At 31.0% G+C, this 15,395-nt stretch overlaps 1 protein-coding gene and 1 pseudogene across 1 annotated transcript in view; one reads left to right on the top strand and one right to left on the bottom strand.

Moving 5' to 3' along the window:
- The window catches only part of LOC105634372 (putative terpene synthase 8), a 31,737-nt gene extending 30,482 nt beyond the window's left edge, over positions 1-1,255 (top strand). Inside the window, exon 9 of the mRNA XM_089726324.1 lies at positions 815-1,255. Within this exon, the coding sequence (XP_089582450.1) occupies positions 815-1,129 (315 nt within the window). The 3' untranslated portion in view covers positions 1,130-1,255. The remainder of the gene's footprint in view (positions 1-814) is intronic.
- Positions 1,256-3,303: 2,048 nt separating this feature from the next.
- Positions 3,304-4,666, bottom strand: LOC149493741 (uncharacterized; annotated as a pseudogene).
- Positions 4,667-15,395: the final 10,729 nt, after the last annotated feature.

The raw sequence follows: 15,395 nt of genomic DNA, 5'->3' as shown, positions 1-15,395 counted from the left end.
CCTCTTCTAGTTTCAGCCAATTTGATTTGAATTAAACTGAAATCAATTCACTTTAGTTTAGTTTCAATTTAAAATTTTGACAAAGCCTAAATTAAGTGTTTAGCTGATAAGAACTTAAAAGTAACTTAATTTGTTAAAATTACTAAAAGGGTTATATTTATTTAAATTGAAAGTTCAAGGATTTGTTAAAAATGAGTTAGAATAACACTTCTAAGTCTTTTTAAGGATTTGTTTAAGACTTATGACTTCTAACTTACTTTAAGTAGATTATTTTTTTAAAAAAAAAATTATAAGCCAAATTAACCACTATTTTACTTATGACTTTTTATTTAAAATTATTACCTCTGTTTCATAACACTCGTCACATTTAGAATTTCACATTTGTTAAGAAAACCATTAAATTTGTCTAAATTACAATAAATTCTTGAATAAATTGACTATATTACCCTTAATTTAATACTAATTTTCTAATAATTATTGGTCATACAGAAAGGGTAAACATGGAAAATAATATTTATTACTCCTTGAAAATACAAATATGATAAGTATTTTTCAATAAACTATTTTCTCAAATGTGATAAGTATTATGGAATTGAGGTAGTATATTTTACTGATTTAAAAGTCAGACTAAATACCCTTGTAATGATTTCATAAATTGTATTCTCCACTCATTAACCTAAATAAGATATTTTACACTAAGTTCATGGATCTTTGAAAATCTTCCAACCTAAACATGCCTTTAAATTATTTATTTAATGACATAATCCTTTATTTTAAGTGTGTGTGTGATATGCTTGAATTTGAATATATGTAGGGAGAGAAAAAGGCAGATGCTGTGGAATGTTACATGAATGAATTTGGTGTCTCAAGAGAGAAGGCAATTGAGGAAATTACAAAAATGATTGAAAATATATGGAAAGACGTAAATGAGGAATACATGAAGCCAAGTGATCGAGTATCAAGGACGGTTCTCAATTATTTTCTCAACTTTGTACGCGTGTCTGAATTGGTGTTTATAGTTGGTCGCGATGCATATACCTATTCGACCAATGTTGAAGATTGTGTCACCGCATTGTTACTTGACCAATTCCCATTACGAAAATTATTAATGGAGGAAATATCACAATAAAGTTAAATTATTATTGCTATTCCTCTTCTTGTTAATACTTAACTATTATTAAAAGCTAGTAGCTAGTATGTGGTGGTTATGGCAATAGCAGATAGTTAATAGTTGACAGCCAGTATCAGTATTAGATTTTATTTGTATGACGCTTATATGTTTAATAAAGTTTTATCATTAATTACTTAATAAAGTTTTATCATTAATTACTGTTAAAATATGAAATGACCATTTTGTTTAGTTCAAATTTCCCTACTTCTTGAGAAGTTCACTTCCCAGGAAGTAAAGTTCCAAGGAAGTTACTTCATGAGAAGTACTGTGGAAATATGTTTGGTTGATATACGACTTCCTAGAAAATAAAATTGTGTAATTGAAATTTTTAAATATGAAATGTCAATAATACCCCTAATATGAATTTGAGTATATTAATTGAAAAAATTCTTTGGAGAAACTCTATGAAGCACATTTTATATATGTTTGCTATCATTCAACTCACCTTATAATCAACATATAATGTTTTTTATAATAATAATAATAATAATAATAATAATAATAATATTATTATTATTATTATTATTATTATTATTATTATTATTATCATCATAATATTTAACATCCAAAATATTACAACTTTTCATGTATACATCTCAATTTTAGCACCTAAAATATATATCTCCTACTACATCATTTACCATCACAGTATATATAACTTCACTTACATAACCAATTATTTCTTAGCTTCTACTATATCATTTACCATCACATTATATAAAGAAGTCCTAATCTAAATACTAAGGGTCATAATATTTTAGAGTTCTAATAAATTATAGATTTTTAGGGATTAATAAACTAGGCACATAAGTTTTCCTATAATCCTCTAGCAGACTAAAAAAGTAATCAGTTTCCATAGTGTCAAGTGCAATCTTCCTTCCTACCTTAAGAATATCTTGTTGAGATAATCCTTCAATCTTCATTAATTCAGCATTAACAGCCATTCTTCTTTCTACACCCTCAGACTCATGCTTAAAACAATTTGCAAGTCTACCAATATGTTCTCCAGCAACTGCCATCAAGTTACCTAATTTATCCATTTGACTTGAAAATTCTTGAATAACTTCCAATGTCTCTTCTTTCTTCTTTTATTTCCAGTGCTTGATGGCACAACATTTATTGTCTAAGCAGAACTAGAATATGGATGTAGATTTATATAACTTGTCTCTTCTTATTCACTACCTGCTTCTCCATTGAAAACTGGTGGGGAACAAGATTCATATTGGCTTTGTTGTTCTTGCTCCTCTAATTCAATATCTTCTATTGCATCAGTTTGATTTTCTGCACCTTCTCCAGTAGCTCTGTCTTTTTCATAAACATAATCTAATTCATTGTAAAAAGGAAATGGTTTGTTCCTCAACCCTACAGCATCCCAGTGACACTGCATAAAATGAAATATTTTTAGTCATTCTCATATACTTATATCATTGAAATATGCATTTTAAAATTAAAAGGAATATATGATATTACCTTAACCCAATTCTCCCAAACATCATCATCACAAGTGATGCACTTATCTCTTTCGTTCCATCCAAATCCACTGCATCTTGAACCTCTCATTTCAACAATTGCATGATACTTTGACCTCAAAATCTTCACCCTTGATTCAATATGTGGGTTAGCTTTCATTTGACAATTAGGAATCTTTTCCTTCATCATTTTCTCTATTTAAAATTGATAGCCAGACTTAAATTGACCATTGTCTTGTTTCCATCCTCCCATATTGACAAGATCCACCAAACTGCATGTGTCCATCTAACACAAGATCTCCCAGAATTTTTGTCATTTTGTGTCATTTTACCTTTATCTTTTGAGATTGCACTTCTTTGACTATTGTGGACATTATTCATCCTTGAAATTATCACATGTATATATTACATAAACAATATCATCATGAATGGATAATAAAATGACTTAACTCATATAATTTGATCATAAATTATCACAAACATTCATAATAGAATGTCAATACATCAATAAAAATATTTCCATTAAAAATTGTCTAACAAGTAATAGATTTTAAAAACAATTGAAATAATAGATATGTTATTGTGACAAACAAACAATTCAAGCAAATATTCTCTTTAAAAAACACAATATGTTTATAAGTTATTCTTATTATCCCTCCATTTTTAAAAACTCTCTCTAGCTAAGTTGTGCCTAAAGTTATTCCACTCTGAAGAACTTTCTAGATTATCAATTAGCTCTCCTTCATAAACATCTGATGGTTCTTGTTCCATTTTCTCATACTGATTTAACTCCATCTCCATTGGATATGATTGCATGATCATTCTAATAAAATTGTGTAATAAAGCACATGCTGAGATGATCCTACAAACTGTCTTTATAGGATACCATGGTGTGCTTTTTAAAATGCCCCACCTAAGTTTCAATAAAACAAAACACCTCTCTATGACATTTCTTGCTCGAGAATGTTTCATTTTGTAGCACTCCTCTGCTGTTCTTGGCTCATTAATGGTTCTCCAATCATTCAAATGGTATCTTTGACCTCTAAAAGGGGTTAGGAGGCCATTTGAATTCATGTAACCAGCATCACATAAATAATAATACCCTATGAATGAAAAATAAGAATTTTATAATTATTAAAATTTAAATCATACATGACTTTTAATATAAAAATTTAATTTTCTTATGCATTATCTTGGGGAACTTTTAAAGGATTTTTTTCTAGAAATTGCATCTCAAAGTACTTTATTATCATATGCAGATCCCTCCCATCCAGGTAATACATAGATAAATTGTAAATCTTGTGAACAAACACCTAACACATTAGTCTTATTCCTATATCTAACTTTGTCTTTCTCTACCACACGGACTTTAATATGTGCTCCATCTAAAGCACCCAAGTAGTTCTACAAAATGTGTATATTTGTTAGAATTATACCGAGTTTGGAAATTAATTATTGTAAGTTAACATTGGTAAATGAAATCTACCTTAAACTGCTTCCATTTCTCATCGGGATTATTTTCACCGACTAGTTCTGGCTTTTTTTAGAAGAAGATGGTGACATCTAAGTATAGCATGGAGGACCGAAATGAAATGCCTAGAAATTGTCTCTCCACTCCTTCTGAAATATAATTGAGTGCTTCTATTTTTTGTGTGATGTGAAATTATATATGAAAACATTGCTACCATTTCTTCCACACTCATATTTCGATTTTCTTGTAGCTTCCCAACTTCTTTAAGCATCTTACACAATTTATAAAAACACTTCTGATTCATTCTTAAATTTTCCATACAAACTTCATCATCATTATGAATTAGTGTCCTGAGATTTGAAAGTCTAACATCCAATCGTTGTTGAGTAGAATCACCGAACTTATAACAAATATTTCTAGGACTCTAATTGTTAACGTTTCAATTGCATCCATGACCATGACTATTGTCTCCATAATCATTATCAACATTTCAGCATAAATTACTATACAAGAGGCAATCATCTTCTTCTTTTTACTCAATGGAAGTTTTGCCATTACTGAAAAAAAATACATTAATTAAAAACATTTTATTTATAGCCTAAAATTTAAATAATAATCCATTATATACGTACAAACATTTTAAAATTGCATTCAAAGCACAACAAAATCAAGAACAGGCCAATCACTCAAATAGAATAAATACTAATAATTACAATTTAAAGACTAATCTATATGTTTTGCTTGTAAAGTGGACACTTGACTACTACTTAAACATAAAACTTGAAGGCATGCATGCCATTTGTCATGCCATAAAGACTTGCAGTAGCTTTATTCACCTTAAAAGTGAATTTTTTTTTTTTTTCGTTTCTTATGCTTGAAATTTTTGATGAAAATGGTAAAAGGGACCAATTATTCAATTGTTTCTCATGGTTTTATCTCTAGATGAGGCATTGGATATATAAATTCTTTATGGACATCAAATAGATACACAGATTTTTGCAAATACAAACATTTTCTTCCGACTTTAAAAGGAATTTGTAGAGGAATAGTGAAAACTAGCTGAGTTGAGCTAATTAAAACTGCAACTTGGGCACAGATAATGGAACAAAAGTTGAACTTTTTCATAATTATCACATGATCTGACATGAGAATGTAAATTTTATGGTAAAAATCACAAACCCATATGAAGGGATTAACAATACAAAATTCAATTTCATGTAAATAGCAGATTTAGTAAATAGAATATAAATAAGAAAAGAGCATATTAATAGCAATGAAAAACTCTCGAACTACAAAACATTGTAACTAAATCAAGAATCAATAACTAAAAAGAAATTGAAGAGATGCTTACTTGAGGTTTGGATTCCTTTGATCAGTAGAAATTTCTTTGGTTTGCTTCTTCAAGAGAGGATTTGAAGAGTTTTTTTCCCTGAAGACAAGGATTTGTAGAGTTGGAGACAACAACGTTGAGCGTCAAATAGGAAAGAGGGCAAAATAGAGATTACAAATTTGTTGAGGTCGAGAAGTGCACTTCCTTGAGTCAATGAGAGGAAGTAAGTTCCTATACAGTCAGGAACTTCAACACTTGAACTTCCCGAGAACTTCTTTAGTTTTTTAGAACCAAACACTATAAAATTGATCGCTTCGCGGGAACTCAGAGTCCCGAGTTCACTTATCCCCTACCAAATAAGGCCTAAGGATATAATATTTTTTATATATATGATGAGTATCCTTAGGCATGGCCACCGATTCTACTTAATGCAAAAGCTATAATAAAAGCTATTACTCTTCTGTTGCATTATTTGTGGGATACTTGTGCTGTGCTTGACACAACAATACCACTATAGAAAATAAATAACATGCCTATATATAATTATAATCTTGTTTTAATACTTCCTGCCCTCTTATTTCAAATGAAAATCTTAGTACTTCACTAATATCTTTTTTCCTCTAATCATAAGCCAAAACCAAGGAAATTAAACTTGGACATCTACCAGGGGCGGAGCTAAACTTTAGACTTTAAAATTTGGGGAGGCCAAAATAAATTTTTTAAAAATTAGGGGGACCAAAATGAAGAAAAAAAAATTTTTATACTAAATTATAGGGAAAATTTAAAAAAAAATTAGAGTTTGGAGGGCCCGGGCTCCCCCGGCCCCCCTCCCTCCACCCCTGACCTCTATAAGAAATAGAAAAACTCCCTAGTGAGAAAATTAAATCGCTTTTAGAAAAAGTAAGCAGTTGCAATTAGAGTAGAAATCAGACCTAGGGATGGAAGTTATACGGGTATTTTAGGATACCTACTTCGCTCCAATCCATTTAATGAGGGTACGGATAGTTATAAATAGATTTGAGACGGATACGGATAGTGAAATTACTGCCCACAATGGATACAGATAGGGTACAAGCATTAGATTTTGGATACCCTCTATCTATTACCCGCTATAATAAACGGTTTTCACCATAGGAACCCGCATACCCATACCATTTATTAGTGAAAAATGCATTTTAAATAAGTTCGAGTTTAGATAGTTTAAATTTTGCAAATACTCTACCCATTTAAGGAGTACTTTAAACGGGTTTGAGATGGATACAGTTAGTAAAATTTTAAGTGGGTTCAAATATGGGTACTTAAATGGATATTTAAACAAGTTTGGAACGAATATGAGTAACAAAATTTCAAACGGATACGGTATGGGTAGTTCAAAATTTGTGGCTACCGACCTGCTTCAATGCCTACCAATAACCATATGGACTTACAATGAATCAACTCAAATGCAATTCACCAAAATAAATATAAAAAAATTACTAATTAAAGAGAGAAACATAGAGTATGTACTAGCATAGAATTTCTCAAGCGCTTGAAGCTGAAGTAGGGATTTTCTCTTTGTTTCCATTTTGCCTTTCTCTCCTTCAATTATTAATTGCAATAATTAAATTAATCAAACTGGATTCTCCAAAAACCTAAACACAATAAACACATCATCAATTATTCCACATTTAGACAAAAAAAAAAAGAATAAAAGAAGAAGTGAAAAAAAAAATTCACATCCAAAAGAACAAAAGGAAAAATAAAGTAATAATTCTACCTCTAAGCAACCACTCAGTACTTAAACAACCACACAAGTGGAACCAACCGATATTATCAGTGGTTTGTCGACTGTAACTAAGTAAGAGAGAGACAAAAAAAGCACTTACTGGAATTGAGAGTGGAGAGTGCATGTGAGAGGAAAGTAAAGCACTTACGTAGTTAGAGATTAGTTGCAGTGGCGATGAAAATGGTAGAGAGCATGGATAGAAGAGGAGAGTGCGAGATGTTGAAGAACGGATCAGTAGAGAGATTTTACTAAAGTTGTATAGATTGTGTGGATGGAGGTTATTTGGAGGGTTTGGAGAGTAAATTGAGGTAAATGGATGTTATTATTCAGTCGTTTGGGATGAGAGTTTGAGGGAGAGAATGATTTTTCAAAAGTTATTTAAACGGTCCCAATCTTCAACCCGCCGAATTGGGGTGTAAGCATGGTTAAAAAATTTAATTTTCAAAATTATCCATAACTATATTTATAAATCTTCCATGACAAAGGTATTTTCATAATCTTTATATTTAACATTATCTTCCTATACCATCAAGCTAAACAAAATAATGTTATTAAACCTTCATTTACCATGCCTTCTATACAAACACAAAAAGTCATTTACCAAACTTTCTCGTACTATACTTTACTATACCTTACTTTAATGATTCCTCCCTGTCTTCATCTAAGAAAAGTGGTAGGGTTTTCAGTTTTATAATCACTAATCTTTTTCGTGATTTTGAACTTGTTCATATGGATCTTTAGGATCCTTATTCTCAGCTACTTTAGATGGCTTTCATTATTTCCTTTCCATTGTGGATGATACCATCAAACCAAACCAAACAAGACAATGTTATTAAACCTTCATTTACCATGCCTTCTCTACAAACACAAAAAGACATTTACCTAACTTTCTCGTACTATACTTTACTATACCTTACTTTAATGATTCCTCCCTGTCCTCATCTAAGAAAAGTGGTAGGGTTTTCAGTTTTATAATCACTAGTCTTTTTCATGATTTTGAACTTGTTCATATGGATCTTTGTGATCCTTATTCTCAAGCTACTTTAGATGGCTTTCATTATTTCCTTTCCATTATGGATGATTTTACTAAATGTACTTTGGTATTTTTACTTAGGCACAAACATGATGTTAGTCAAACAGTTCAACAATTTTGTTTTTTAATTCAAACTCAATTTCAAACTTCTCTTAATACTATTAGAATTGATAATGGTCTTGAATTTCATATGCCTACCTTTTATGCATCAAACGACATTATTCATAAATCTAGTTGTGCATATACACCACAATAAAATGGTGTAGTTTGACGTAAACATCAGCACATTCTTAATGTTGCTAGAGCCTTATTGTTTCATTCTTCTTTGTGTTAGCCGCCTTTGTTAAAAACAAATAAAAAAAAAAAGGTTTAGCTCAATCGCACATCGGGGAGATGAGCTTTTGAGGGTGTTTGAATTGGCTATAAAAGGAAGCCAATGTTTAGGTTTCTAAACACACCAAAACACACCAAAAACACTTGAATGTGTTTTATATTAAGGATTTAGAGCAAGTCTGCTGGAGTCCCTTGGAGTACAAAATATTTGGGGTGTTTTTTGAGGGTGTCGGGTAGAAAAATATTTTGTAATTGTGGTTGTAACAATTTGCCACATAGTGAATATTTTTCTTGGTTGTCGTTTGGCAATGGCCGTGGTTTTTCTCCACTTGGGGAGTTTTCCACATTAAATTATCGTGTTATTTATTCTCTTTAATTTCTCAGTCATTATTTTATTTTCTCATTTGTTCCTGCTTGCAGCCGATCCGAAGGGCAAAAAAAATAGCGATTTTCCCAATAAGTAGTATCAGAGCCTAGTTGTTAGGCGCAGCTTTTAGTGTTAAAATAATTTCTTGTAATTTAAATTATAAGTATGCACAATGGTTGCGGCTTAGTCTGATCTTCCACATCAGAAATATTGTTGTTAGAAATTATTTTATTTTAAAAGCAGGTGGAGTTTTAGAAGTCTTGAACGGGTGGAGCTTTGCTTTGGTGTGCTTGAGTACCGGTGGTGAATGTCCTGACGATAATTATTGAAGTTATTCTGGTACGAAAGTTCTGATAATATACCGTGCACGTAACTTCTGTCTAGAAGGCCGGATTTTAAGTGGGACCACTTGTGACCCCTCCGTCCAACTGAGATTTTACGTGGAATGGTAATATTGTCTAGGAGATCATTGTGATCTTTCCTGGGTATTGCCGAATCGATTTACTTTACTAATTATTGGGTTCACTGTTATAAGCACAAGTAAGCATGTCGGCTATGAGATGTGAGATTGAGAAATTTGATGGGAGAATGAATTTTGCACTGTGGCAAGTGCAAGTCAAAGACGTGTTGATTCAATCTGGACTGCATAAGGTTTTGAAGGGTAAACCAGTCAGCGGAAAGAATTCAAGAAAAGATAGTAGCAGTGGAGACTCAGAAAAATCCAAGATTAGCGATAAAGAATGGGAGGAACTGGATATCAAAGCGGCAAGTCAAATTCGCATGTGTCTAGCAAAAAATGTTCTTGCTAATGTGCTTGGATTGTCCACGACAAAAGAGTTGTGGGAGAAACTGGAAGAATTGTACCAGGGAAAAAATATATCCAACAGGTTATATTTGAAGGAGCAATTTCATACGTTGAAAATGGCGGAAGGTACAAAGCTGTCAGATCACCTGAGTGTTCTTAACGGCATTGTCTCTGAATTAGAAACTGTTGGAGTGCAAACTGAAGATGAAGATAAAGCTCTCCGACTCATCCTGTCACTTCCTTCGACATATGAGCACATGAAACCTGTTCTGAAATATGGTAATAAGGAAGTGGTGTATGCGGATGTGGTTAATAAGCTCATTACTGAGGAGAGAAGACTGAATGAAATGAAAAATAAATCATATGAGGATTCAGCTTTATTTGTCGGTACCAAGAAAAAGAATAAAAGCTCCAGAAAGAGGAAGGTTGTCTGCTGGGGTTGTGGTCAAACTGGACACGTGAGGAAGGATTGCCCAAACGGTGGAGCTGATTCGGCTAGAAGCTCTAACATTATTGCTGCCAATGTGATCTCCTGTGGCGAAGGAGATGATGTGATCTCTCTGTAATTGAGAGATGTGTGTCCTCATGGCATGATTGCTACCCGTTGAGATGCCATGGAAGAGGACGGATTATTGGTAGCTGGTCCACAGAAATGCGCACGGCATTGGTTGACAGTTGATGCAAAGTGTGTGGTGGAAAAATATATGTCGATGGCTAATGAACTCTCGGAAAAGTCAATAGGAGGGTTGCACCATAAACTATTAGTGGGATCTGACATGGCCGATGGAAAATTCTTGGAGTCGGTAAAGTGGTTCCAAGTGGCGATACTCTTTTATGGTGGAGTATGATAATTCTTGACGATAAGAATTATGATTGTCGGTAGCAGACAGTGTTGTGTTTTTTTTTTTTTATTGTATTTTCAAGGTGGAGATTGTTAGCCGCCTTTGTTGAAAACAAATAAAAAAAAAAAAGGTTTAGCTCAATCCCACATCGGGGAGATGAGCTTTTGAGGGTGTTTGAATTGGCTATAAAAGGAAGCCCATGTTTAGGTTTCTAAACACACCAAAAACACTTAAATGTGTTTTATATTAGGGATTTAGAGCGAGTCTGTTGGAGGCCCTTGGAGTATAAAATATTTGGGGTGTTTTTTGAGGGTGTCGGGTAGAAAAATATTTTGTAATTGTGGTTGTAACAATTTACCGCATAGTGAATATTTTTCTTGGTTGTCGTTTGGCAACGACCGTGGTTTTTCTCCATTTTCCACGTTAAATTATCGTGTTATTTATTCTCTTTAATTTCTCAGTCATTATTTTATTTTCTCATTTGTTCCTGCTTGAAGCCGATCCGAAGGGCGGGAAAAATAGCGATTTTCCCAACACTTTGCCCATTCATTTTTGGGGCGATGTTGTCCTCACTATAGTTTACTTAATCAATAGGACACCTTCTCCACATTTGAATCACAAAACACCATATGGACTTTTATTTCACGATGTTCCTTCTTATTCACATTTGAAATCCTTTGGTTGTCTTGCTTTTACTGTTAATACTACTCCTCACAAAAGGAAATTTGACTCTAGGTCTAGAAAATGTATCTTTCTTGGATATCGTCTATAGTTCAAAGGTTATAAATTGTTTGATTTAGATACTAGGACTGTTTCCATTTCTAAGGATATAATTTTTCATGAAATATAGTTTCCATTTTCTGATTCACAATTTCCTCTTCCTGTTTCTTCCCCTGATATTTCTAATTTAGTTCTTCTTGTTATACCTGCTTCTTCAAATATTAATTCTTCTCATGTTATTTCTATTCCTTTGTTTGATACTTCTTTTGATTCTTCTACATCTACTATTGATGTTCATGTTTCTCATACTAATAATTCTGATAATGTTCCTGTAGTTCCTATTAATTTTGTCCCTCTTAGGAGAAGTTCTAGAAATACTCATATACCCTCATACTTACAGGATTATCACCTTTCTTTTAAAAATTCAAGTTCCTCCTCTACTGTTAATTCTTGTTTTTCTTATCCTATTCAGAATTATGTTCTTATTCTCAGTTATCTTCTGATCATAAAACTTTTGTTCTATCTGTTTCTTCGATTTTTTAGACTTCATCTTATGCCCAAGCTGTCATGTTTGATAATTGGAGAGAGGCAATGATATCTGAACTTCAAGCTTTAAAGGATAATCATACTTGGGATTTGGTGTCATTACCATCTGATAAGGTTGCTATAGGTTGTAAATGAGTATATAAGGTTAAGCTCAAGTCTGATGGGTCTAACGAGAAGTACAAGGCTAGACTTGTAGCAAAAAGGTATACTCAAAGGGAAGGTCTAAACTATCAAGAAACTTTCAATCCTGTAGTTAAACATACTACAGTTAGAGTTTTTCTTGCTTTGGCTGCAATTAATGGTTGGTATCTTGCTCAACTTGATGTTAATAATGCCTTTCTTAATGGTGATTTGTTAGAGGATGCTTATATGGAGATTCTACTAGGATTCCATCTTCAGGGGGAGAATTCATGTGAATTTGTTAATCCTAGTGATTCTAATCTTGTGTGCAAACTAAAGAAGTCTTTGTATGGGTTGAAACAAGCTTCTATGCAATGGAATGCCAAATTTACTGATTGCTTATTAGAAAATGGTTTGAGCCAATCTAAGGCAGATTATTCTCTCCTTACTGAAAGGGAAGAAAATGATTTTGTAGCTTTGTTAGTTTATGTAAATGACATTGTTATAGCCATAAATAATATGTCACTTATAGAAAAGCTAAAACTTTTCTTACACTCTAAATTCAAGTTGAAAGATTTGGGAGATCTTTAAGTATTTTCTTGGATTGGAAATTTGCTAGATCAAAATTTGAAATTTCCATATCTCAAAGGAAATATACTTTAGAATTATTAGAAGGATTTGGGGTGCTAGGAATAAAGCCATGTAGTGTGCCAATGCAAGTACATCATAAATTGGCACATGTTGAAGATATAAACCAATTGACTAAAGATCCATCTCTATATAGAAAAATGATTAGGAAACTAATGTACTCACAAGACCTGATATCACATATGCAGTTAACACTTTAGCTTAGTTTATGGACAAACCAGCTAAGGTGCATCTAAATTCTGCATTTACTATGTTGAAATACTTAAAACAAGCACCTGGTCAAGGGTTGTTCTTATCTGCCGATTCAGAACTGAGATTGTAAGCATATTTAGATAGTGATTGGGCAAGTTGTGTTGAAACAAGGAGGTCTGTGACTGGATTTTGTGTCTTTATTGGTGATTCCTTGATAAGCTGGAAATCAAAGAAACAAAATACCATTTCAAGAAGCTTTGCTGAAGCAGAATACTGAGCCATGGCTGTTGCATGTTGTGAAATTGTATGGTTTCTTCACTTGCTGCAAAATTTTGGTATTGTACATCCAGAACAAGCACTTCTATTTTGTTTAGAATATTTCTGCTTCGCATATATGTAAAAATCCAGTCTTTCATGAAAGAACTAAGCACATAGAGTTGGATTGTCATTTTATTAGAGAAAAGATTTTACAAGGAATAGTGAAGACAGAGCATTTGAAGACCGTTAATCTTTTTACTATAGCCTTAAATCCAAGACAGTTTAGATTTCTCCTTAACAAGATGAGCATAAAAGATAATTATGCATATCTTGAGGAGGAGGGTTAAATGTATATAGTGTAATTTATTAATATACAGTATGACGTAAATAGTTTATGAGAAAAAGACAATTATGTCCTTATGCATTTATATTCTCTCATTGATGATAATAAAGATGAGTTGTCATTTTCCAAACATTGTCTACTAACAAATTTATTAATTATTTTTATTTTTACTGCTTTAAATTTCATCTGATGACTAGGATAGAGAAATAGCATTGTTTATTCTCTCACTCTAGCTGTTAAAATCATCTACTAACATATAGACTTGCTTTGATCAAATACTACACAACAAATTAAAAATTAAATTAAATAACAATTAGCTTTTTTTTTACAATAAATTAAATAAATCCTATTCCCCATTGCCCTTTCATAAATTAAAAAATAATATATTAATTACGATGTTTAGGATTTTTTGGATTTTTCTTCTTCTTAGTTTTTTTTTATTATTTATAATAAAAAATACATTTTTTTTTAGAAATAATAATATCATATGGAAACATATTTCGAACTCATGTGAGTTTATACATACCAAGATTTATACACACCGAGATTATACAATATGAATACTTTTTATCTTTTAAAAAAAAGATATTGAATATTTTTATAGTGCTTTCTATTTAGCCAAAGCAACTAAAAAGCGGATTATGCATGTGTGATCTATTAGGATTAGTATATTTATTATTTTATATAGTAGTTGATTAAAACTTTCACTATTAGGATTCGTACGTGAATTAGTTTCAAAAAAAAAAAATATTAATGAATAAAAATTTGGACATATCAATTAACGAATAAAAGGTTGGACTTTTAATTTTTCACCCACATTAATAAAAATTATTAATTATAATCTATAGTCTATACTATATATAAATGTGGAAAAGTAAAATTTCTAATATATCCTTTTAGTTAGATTATTTATGTATTTTAATTTTAGAAAATAAATCCATTTATCCTTTTGAATATCTTTTTTAGTTGTAATTTTTTATACCTTTTAATTGGAGAAAATAGATTTCATTTATTTTTTTTGAATATCATTTTAGTTAGATGTTTTACGCATTTTAATTCAAGAAAATATCTATATGTATGTTTTCTACTTGATCTTGCAGCAATCCTGTTCAATGATTTTTATATTTAATAGACTTTGATGTTCTTAATCATATGTTCTCACATTATATTGCTTTCTAAAAGGTAAATCAAAATTCTAAATTCAAGTATTGAAAATGAAACTTAAATCCTTTTAATTTATTATGTTTTGAATTTTAAAATATGGTTGAACACTTTACTATTAGACCCTATCAGTTAATTACAATGAAACTAAAATATAATTTTTAAAATATATTATTTCTTTTTTTTTTTTTTTTGGAGAGAATGGTGTGCACTTATTTAGATTAAGTAATTGAAGTATAGAATTATAATATTTGACTAATATCAAATAAGAGAATTTTTCCTTTTTTAGTCTGATGAAAAAATAGGTTATACAAAAGTTTGAATTAATGAAAAAATAGCTAGTTGGTCATATTTTCTGTCATTTTCAATTTCAGCTTTTTCTATATTGAAGATGAAATAAAGAGAAAATTCAAGAATTCTGTTCTTATTCAATATTTATTTTTTTATTTTTTGAAATTTATGAAATTTTACTTAATTTTCTATGATTTAACTGGATGTATTTTTTAAAATAATTTTTAAAATAGATATAAAGATAACTACACCTTTAAAATTTTAAATTTTTAAATATATTTTTTAAATAAATATATAGGACTTTGAAATTTTCGAATTTAATCTCATTTATATCTTCTATAAACTTGAGAAATGATCTTCCATTATCAATGTAATTGTTTGGACATTAATTCTCATTTGGAGCTCATAACTTCAATCAACTTATTTTTAGATTTTGTGTAAGGACATGGAGTCCAAAAAAATTATATACTGCCTCTGTTTCATAATACTTGTCACATTTGAGAAAATAACTTATTCCAAATACTTGTCAC

Source organism: Jatropha curcas, chromosome 9 (genome assembly GCF_041381405.1).
Source record: "Jatropha curcas cultivar XTBG-Jc1 chromosome 9, XTBG_Jcur_1.0, whole genome shotgun sequence".
In the NCBI taxonomy this organism is placed as follows: domain Eukaryota; kingdom Viridiplantae; phylum Streptophyta; class Magnoliopsida; order Malpighiales; family Euphorbiaceae; genus Jatropha; species Jatropha curcas.
The sequence above is the reverse complement of the archived record's forward strand: the minus strand, read 5'-3'. Positions and strand labels throughout refer to the sequence as shown.